At 37.2% G+C, this 9,319-nt stretch overlaps 1 protein-coding gene across 1 annotated transcript; it reads right to left on the bottom strand.

Annotated features, from left to right (window-relative positions):
• Nucleotides 1–6,021: 6,021 nt before the first annotated feature.
• VFPPC_13764 (corA-like mg2+ transporter protein domain-containing protein) lies at nucleotides 6,022–9,257 on the bottom strand (the record flags this gene model as incomplete). Its single annotated transcript, XM_018291536.1, has 9 exons — nucleotides 6,022–6,096; nucleotides 6,158–6,353; nucleotides 7,554–7,675; nucleotides 7,734–7,886; nucleotides 7,946–8,613; nucleotides 8,699–8,868; nucleotides 8,924–8,970; nucleotides 9,029–9,094; nucleotides 9,156–9,257. 9 exons carry the CDS (start codon nucleotides 9,255–9,257, stop codon nucleotides 6,022–6,024), a joined length of 1,599 nt encoding a protein of 532 aa, XP_018145820.1.
• Between the last annotated feature and the right edge of the window lie 62 nt (nucleotides 9,258–9,319).

The raw sequence follows: 9,319 nt of genomic DNA, 5'->3' as shown, positions 1-9,319 counted from the left end.
ATCTATAGACTCTTAGCAAGTTAATACTATTCTATAATAGAAGGAGCCTACTACTTATTAAGAGGTATAGGTCTTCCTAGGATTTTATAACTTTTATAGGCAGTTTATATAGGGATACTCTAGTATTATAGCACTATTAAACGCTCTTATAAAGAGTAGCTAATAGGGGACTAAGCTAGAGCCTATTATACTAGAAAGTAAGAAGAAATAGGTATTTACTTGCCTAAAGGCTACCTTTAAGGAGGCGCCTCTCCTCTAATATTATAATTTAGAACTCCCTATACGCATAGAAATAGATGCCTCTAATTTTACTATAGTAGGCATTCTCTTATAGCTAGATATTTAGGGGCAATATCACCTAATAGCCTTTTAGTCTTAGAAATTTATAGATACAAAAAGGAACTATAGGATGCTAGACTAAGAACTACTTGCTATAGTAGAGTTATTTAAGCACTAGTAATATTATATTAAAGGGGTAGCTAACCTAGTTAAGGTTCTATTAGACTACTAGAACCTTTAGACTTTTATGCGTTAGCTAAGGTTAAATAGAAGATAAGCATGCTAGTATATATTTCTAATGCCTTTTAGTTTTATTATTAAATATTAGGCTAGGAAGTCTAACCCTACTAATAGGCTATCTAGGAGGCTAGATTATGCTAGTAAACCTATAATAAATAGGGAGCTATTACTAGACCTTAAGAGGAAAATAGCACCTACTTAGGTAGTAGAAATTATACTAATATATTAAAGAAGATATAGCAAAATGCTAGGAGCTACTAGCTCTATCTTAGTTAAAGCTAGTAAAGAAGTTCTAGTGCCTATTACTTAGGGAAATATAGCTCTTATAGCTTATATAATAGCTAAAGATATAGCAATTACGCTCTAAATTAATAACTAAATTAGGGAGAAAGTAGGATCTATATAGATAGTTACAGTAGAGAAGGTTTAATAAGCTCTTAGGCTATAATCTACCTATAATAATAAACTAGCTAGGCTATTAATAGAAATACTACTTAAGGCCTAAAAGGAAGACGCTAAACTATAAAGGCAAGCTAGTATAGATTCTATAGGGAATAGCAGGAGAAAGAGTAGTGCCTATACTTATACTATAAGTAGCCTAATATTATATAATAATAGGGCTATTATCCTATAGGAACCTAGCCTTAGGTAAGAGCTATTATAGCTATATTATAATAATCTGCTAGTAGGTTACTTTAGAATAGAAAGAACTATTAACCTACTATAGAGGTATTTCTATTAGCTTAAAATAAGAGCTAAAGTTAGGAACTATATTGCTAGCTATACTACCTGCTAAGGGGTTATTGCTAGATAGTATTGCCTATATAGATCCCTTAAATCCCTACTAATACCCTAGCAACCCTAGGTTAAAATCTTAATAGATTTTATCACAGGATTACTTATAAGCTATTATAATAACTAAGAGGTTAATGCAATCCTAGTAATAGTAGACTAATATACTAAGTATTCCCTCTTCCTACCTATATCTACTACTATTAATGCTATAGACCTTATAGAGCTATTCCATAAGAAAGTAGAACTTTACTTTAGAGCTCTAGAGGGGATTATATTAGACAGAGAGCTAGTCTTTACTAGCAAGTTCTAGGGAGACCTCTACTATATATCTAAGATAAAATGCAGGCTATTAATAGCTTTTTACCTCTAAACTAATAGGCAAATAGAGCAAATAAACTAGATAATTAAGTATTATCTATAGTACTTTATAGGCAAAAACTAGGTTATCTAGCTACTATTACTGCTATAAGTATAATATGCTTGTAATAATACTACTAGTAGCATAATAGGCTATATACCTTATTATGCCTTAATAGGTTACACGCTAGAGTTTTGCCTTACTCTTAAGGCTAAGAGCTATAGGGTAGAGGTGCCTAGCGCTAGGAACTATATTTAGAAACTCTAAGAAGTTTATAAAAGACTAAAGCAATACTAGTAAAAGGCTATAGAAATACAAGCAAAATACTATAATAAGTAGTACTAACCTCTTACTCTAAATAGAGGAGACTTAATAGGGCTTGCTATAAAGAACCTCTAGTTTAAGAAAGAAAAAAGAAAGCTAATTTCTTATTATATTAGCCTATTTTAGGTCCTTAAAGCTATTAGCAAATAAGCATACTAACTAGCTCTACCTAGCTAGTATAGCTATCTCTATAATATATTTCCTATAAGCACGTTAGAACCCTAGAAATACTAGTAAGAAATAGGAGAGAAGCTACTTCCTATGCCTAACTTAGATAATAATAATAATAAGTATAAGGTAGAGAAGGTTAGAGATTAGAGAACCTCTTAAGAAGGTACCCTATACCTAGTAAAATAGAAGGGATAGCCTTTAGAATATAATTAATAGGTGCTTGCTAAAGATATATATATGCCTCTTACTATAGTAGTATATAGATAGGGAAAAGGCAGTAGAAAAGGCAGCAAAATATTATAATAATACTAGCTAAAGGAGATAGAAAAATTATAGAAAAGGCATTATACTACTAAAACTCTATTTCTATAAAACTACTACTATCTACCTAGCAAAAAACAAGCAAAAACCCTATTAAATCTAGGGGATAGAAATTAGAAAAGCTTCTAGAGCATCTAGAAAGTTAGCATTATACTTATTAGTAGTAATTACCTTCTTAATGCTATAAAAAAGACAGTAAATTGCTACTGCCTAGAGGCAGTATCTAGGGTCTAAGGGATATAAATATAATACCTAGGTAGCCTTCTAGGCATCTAGGGTGCTACTATAGGCCTTCTAGAAGGAAATTAGCAGGCAAAATTATAGCAAAATAAGAATAAAGAGCCTATATATACTAAGTTAAAATAAGAAGGAGAAACTATAGTAACTATAAGTTACTATTAAGCAATAATATACTACTTATAAGTAGTAGTTATAGGCTAAATAGGGATATTAGCTAGTAATATATAGGCAATTATACTAGGTAACTATATACTAAATGCACTTTAGTAGAACTAGTTAGCCTATAGGCAACCTAATAGGCAGTCTTAGTGTGGTTAAAACCACAGGTAAGGTCTAGCAAAAGCTAGGCAAAATAGAGGCAAGTTATAGGCATAAACACCTAAAACCTATTATTATTCTCTAGGTTATCTAGTTACTTCTCTTTAGGAACTATTACTATAATTAAGTTGCGTAAAAACTCTAGAAGCTAGAGGAAATCCTATATATCTCCTACTATTCTAGCTATAAGCTATATATAAATATTAGTAAAGAAAAGGAGAAAGTATAGTAAAGATATAGTAACTTACCGCTTTATAGGTATTAGTATGTATAATATACTGCTAGTATCTCTTACTTAGCCCTTTCTTAGAGTTAATCTTAGTATTAAATTAATAGTAAATCTCTAGCACTTTAAAAGTGCTTATCTCTCTAGCGTGGAATTTATTAATTACAGTTTATAGGCAGTATATATAGAAGTGCTTTTCTATGGTAATAAAAGTTATTTTAGCAGTAATTAGGTAGCAATTTACTTATAAAAATAAGTTTAAATAGTAATCTAGGGTAGAGAATAGTAATAGAAAAGATAGTATAGCAGGAAGGAAAGACAAGCAAAAAGTAGGCAAAGGGGCAGTAATATATATATAATATTAGTTACTACATAATAGTACCTTAGGTCACACATACTAATATTTTTATAATAATAGACAGTTATATTAATGTTATAAGGCAATTTATAACCTAATAGCTAGCAAACTAACTGTAAGGCTATCTAGCAACTAGCTATAGTAGGGAGGGATAGTTATAAGGTGCGCAAGCGTATAGACCCTACTTTGCTACTACTTACGTATTAACATATAATTACTGCTATTTAGCTAGCACCTTACATATCTAGATATGCGAGGGTAAGCTTAAGTCTTAAATACAACGTACCCTCTTGCTGCTACCTAGCTTTATCTTCTAATACGCTATGCACGTTACACTAACTAACTAGTAACCGCAGCTTTACCACACCTAGAAGGGATATTAATATCTATTTAGCATCCCACAGCCCTTCTATCTTATCTAAATCTTAAAGAATCCTTATAGCTGCTTCTTTTATCTTAGCCTAAGTGCTAAACACCTAAGCCTAATATATAATAGCAATTAATCTAATTTTAAGGCTAAACTCTAAAGGAGGTTATCCTGCCTTAGCATATTCTAGGTGTATCTTAGCCGCAAGAGATATACCCTTTATAACGTTATTCTAAATGTCTATATTTTCTGTAACTTTTGCGTGGGCATTAACACTAAATAGTATTATCTCCACTAATATTTATTTACTACTAATAAGAAGCTAGTTAACCTAACTGCTATAAGAACTCTATATTCTAGTAACTAGTAATTAAGGGCTAGTCTAGAGTCCTTTAATTACAGATATAATCTTTCCGCCCTAAGCCTAGAGAGAATATAGCTCCTACTATATTTTCGGTTAAGCCTAGAATACCTTATCCCCCTAATGCTTCTATAGCTCTAAATATTAAGCTATAATAGCATTTATAAATTCTATTCTTGCCTTATATCTATTATTTAGTGCATAGCGAGCGGACCACTATAGCGAGCGAACTACCCAAACCTACCTCGTTAAAAAGATTCTACAAAAGAATAACCATAATATATAAGATTAATTTAATCTTTACTGCTATTCTCTTTATTAGATGTTTCTATATTAGTCTAATATGTATGCATATTATAACTAGTATTACTATATACACTATATTACTATCTCTTTATCTTATCCTAGAGCTTATAACCTCTAGTTTTATAATCTTCTTACTATATTTGCTCTTCTATATTATTCTAGTCCTAAAGAGCTTATCCCTTAGTAATAGTTATACTACTGCCTTAATATAAATGTGTTTTTTTAGCTCTATACTGCTTGCTTAGTAGTATATTTACCTCTTAAAGTTAGTTAACCTTAGCTTTTAAGAGACCTATCTTATGTATTATTTTATATATACTCTTTATAAATTAATCTATAGTATCTAAAATTAATATTAGTAAGCTTTCCTAATAGCAACTAATTTATCTTTTAATATAATTAGTTTATAAAGTTACCTTAGTTAGATTATTTAGGGTCTTTAGAACCTATATGTTAGGGTGGGTGTTCAAATAAGCAGAGTGAGGGACAAGGGGAGTAATCTTGTATTTGTAGCGAAATAGCAGATATCTGGCAGTTAGAATGGTAACGGTCTTAATCTCTAACCTTCCTTAAAACCCCAAAGATCTCTTCTCCCCTTCCTTTTATACTAGGAGCAAGGTAGCAGTGCGGTGTCTGCTACTCACAGTTAGCCCCTCTTTGGGATAGCTTCTAACAACTCTAGACCAAGTTATAGATAAAGAAAATTTAGTATATTTACAACTAGCCTCTATTATATGGGACTAGATATAAGAGTATATATCTTGCAGGATTATATAGGGATGCTTCTTGTGAATTAATAGAGTAATAGGTTTAGTTTCAGAAAACCTTAAGCTCTATATAGCAATTCCTAAGCACATTATAGCCTTACATTATGCTAAATTCTCTTAGTAATAGACTTTTCCACAAGTGATTAACTGCATTCTAGCTTAAATAACCTCACAACTTTTCTTCTATTATCTTCTGTTCTTACTAATCTAGAGTCGCCTCTTTTCGTGGCAACCATTTAATGTCACGGTGAACAAGTCATTGCAATGTCATCAGCAGGAGAGCAATCCGCACTAGGTGCCTGATAGGGGACTGGCAAGGTTGGGGAATATTTTTCTACTGCACGACCATCGCAACTGCACGAGAACCTAGAGTAGATGTTATGGAGGATTCCAACGACGAGCTGTTAAATCCACCAAACGATAGTAGGGTCTGGAAAGGAGATTGATTCTAATTTAAGGTATCTGCCGACGGACCAAACACGTCTATGACTCTGCCGTGAGGCTACTCAGGAGGGACAGGAAGTGCGGCCAAACCCAAAGTGCCAGATAATTGCGCCACGTATGTAGCTAGTGTACATGTCGTGCGGAAATCATCCATAACAACTGGATATTTCGGCTTCTGATAGCTGCCCATCAGCAAAGATGGTAAAATTGTTAAACTGCATCTGCCAATAGTTAGGCATATTAAAGAAGAGAATATAGGGAAAAAAGCAAACGTATACACACCGTAACAGAGTAGTTATCTCCAAATTTCTTATCAAGCAGCTTTCTTAACTTGTTGATATTCACAAACTTCCCTAGAAGTTTTTGTTCTAATCGCTTAGGGGTTGTCGACGAGTCGCCGTCCATGGCTGGGTCCCTGCCGATAGCGGAGGTTTTGGCGCAAGGGCTGGATTCTGGAGCTAATGGAGATGAATGATGGCTGCGAGAGGTTGAGTGTTAGCAAATTGACATTATTGGGAGTTTCCATAGCGAGTTACTTGATCATCTACCTTGCGGGCATCGTTTTGTCTTTCAACAGCGAGGGATATTTGGAATTGACAGTGCACAGGGTCGGGTAAGAGTGAGGTGGGAAAGGAAGCAGCGAAACAGAAAGACCACACGCAAGGACCAGTCGTATTTAAATATGTAAAATGGTCCGGCCATGAGTGTAATGCATGCGGCCCAGGCAGTGGTGAACAGCAGTGCCAGTTGCAGGCCAGGTTGAACCTTGCTGAGTTCTTGAAATATTCAATGGACGATTCAAAATGGTGCTGCATGATTTTAGGTACAATTCAAAAGTCGCAGACGTTCAGAAAAAGCAGTGTATCCGGTCAGTTACATATAGAACAGACGTTGCGTGAACAAAGGAAGCAGGAAAACGAACAAGGCAAAGCACCCTCCCCTTTGACCAGTGAGGATAATGAAAAAGGGACACACCCGGGGTCCATATTTTAAGAATTAGAAATTTCGATATTTGTAACACTGCTACGGCATATCACGTTGCAGCCCACAAAAGATGTCATCAGTCTTTATACAAGCCGTCTGCCCGCCTTAATCGGACTTGTGCTACAGACTCCGAACTGTGCCCTAACATCGTACAGCTCCTTGAACCGTATATGAATTAATCTTACAAATTTCGGACTCAAACTAATAATCCAGCGAACATTACGAATGCATTACCCATACTTAATATGCAGTGGACTTGAGCAACTACGTGGCCGAACTGAACGTTGCAGCCGCTCTAGACGGTCAAAATGTATCCGATTTCAAGACAAATCTTATGTGCATGGTCGGCACTTTTTCAGGCCAGCTAGTTCTGCTCATGACAGGCTCTGGTTGGAACTTGGAGAACGGATGCTATTCATATACGACTCCAACATGTTCACAAACAAACATGTAGTTACATGTCCAAAGGTTGAATGGGAGGACATTTCCACCATTTCAAACACAACACCATAGCGCAACCAGAACCACGTCGGTTGGAGAGATGCCGCAGACGCCGTCGTCCTTCCCGAGGTAAAGTTCGCCAAATTGCCAAGGATTTTGTTAACCATTCTCCCAGGAATGGTAAAGAAATGTCTATGCAGCGTTTTCACCCTGCCGGGACTTATCCACTACACGGATTCTCGTGCATACATACCAAGTTCCGGTGGTGATTGCGGTCAGCAGTAGGGTACTAACGACGTAAACCCAAATATAAGGAGACACCGTGGTTTTGCCTGCATCTTGATTCCAGTTGAAGAAGGACATTGAAAACAGAGTCTTAAGGGATGTCATTAGTTAGATATAAAGTGACGGGGTGAGGTTCAGGGAGGCATACTGCGACAAAGGTGGCAGGGAGGAATATCATGGTCAGCATGGCGATGGACCGCATCTGCCTCCCATCACGTCTTGCGGCCTTTGCAATATCCAAGGCGGAATTGGAAATATCTATGGTAGTTTTTGCGTCTAATTGGCCGATTTTGCTCCATTCCTGATTGCCCGTTGTTAATTATGTAGCAATCACGTTTCAAACTCTTGGCCAGCACTCACCATTTGCGTTGCCAGCGTCATGCCTTCCATAATAGTAGCACATGCTCTGATCTTTTCATCATACTCGCCGATTATCTCACGGATCCTTTGTTTTATCCGCTCACCGACCTCATTCATCAGTTTATTCCCAGCCGTCTGCTCAGATTGGACGGCATCCTGAACCACACCGGGCCCGTAGTTTGTCAGCTTGTCAACATGATCAATCCCATCGCAGATACACATCTCAGATAGCTCATGGGCATGCGCAAGCATTTCTAGAAGCTGTTGCCTCCAGCTCTGTAGGCCGTTATTCATGTGACTAATGTCCAGCCACATTCGCATGGAGTCAGCATTGTCGGAACCATGGGATACCCCAGACTTCTCTCGAGGAGTTGTGTCGTAGCAAGGCAGTGGATTGCTCACGATGTTGAGAACTTTTGTAATGAGCCGATTCAAGACTTTTTCTACCATCTGCATCTGCCGGTCTCTTTCTATCTCGGCGAACATAGTCGGAAGGGTTAGAGGGTGAAAAGTCGGGCAATCCGAGGCCTGCAGACGCCGAGTGATTCTTTCGATTCGTGCCTCACTGCACCCGTAAAACACGGCCTGGGTAAAATGGGTTTCTGGGTTATATGTGACAGAAGTTGCCAAATCATCAGGCCACGAAGCTGATGAACGACAATTATATACTGCTCGTTGAACATTAGCCAACTGTCTCAAGGTGAAGAGAATGCAACACGCACGCACCAAGTTTGACTTCTCTGTGTGTCGTACCTCTCACAGATTGAGCTGAGAAGACAGCGCTGGTATTGCGATTGATTACCCTCGAAATTGAACCATGGATGTTGAAAGCATTGATGATACTTCCAAAGATGGGTCGAGGGATCGGAAGATGTGACACGATCATCCCGTCGTGCATCTTAGTTGGTGCACGTTCAGCGAACCTATGGCCACCCGTCAGTACTTATCTGCGTGCAAGCCCTCAGTCGTAATCCTTACAGGATAGCCAATCCATTTTGCTTCTTGTTGGGGGTAGTTGAGGCGGCCTATTTAGTTCATTTGATTAGCACTCTCAAGACTCCTTGTCCGGACATTCGCACCAACCTCCTGAAGCCACGTCTTCCAGTCTTCCTCTGACTTCAATGTTGTAGATCGCGTTCCTGATTGTGCCTAGGTTACCGATAAAAGCGTCAGCTGCGCACACGGTAGAAACCTGTGAAGCCCGACGAACGTTTTGACGCTGCAGCTCGAAGATACGACATTGCCCAGACTTGAAGCGGAAAATTCTCAAATCCTCATCACCAAGTAAAGTATTTTGCTGTAACCACTCCATCATTCACAGGTACGGTAGAACACGTCAATCAATTATTTCAGCATGATGGACGAAACACATTC

This window comes from Pochonia chlamydosporia, chromosome 3 (assembly GCF_001653235.2).
Source record: "Pochonia chlamydosporia 170 chromosome 3, whole genome shotgun sequence".
In the NCBI taxonomy this organism is placed as follows: domain Eukaryota; kingdom Fungi; phylum Ascomycota; class Sordariomycetes; order Hypocreales; family Clavicipitaceae; genus Pochonia; species Pochonia chlamydosporia.
Note: the sequence above shows the minus strand (reverse complement) of the source record. Positions and strands in the feature narration are given on the sequence as shown.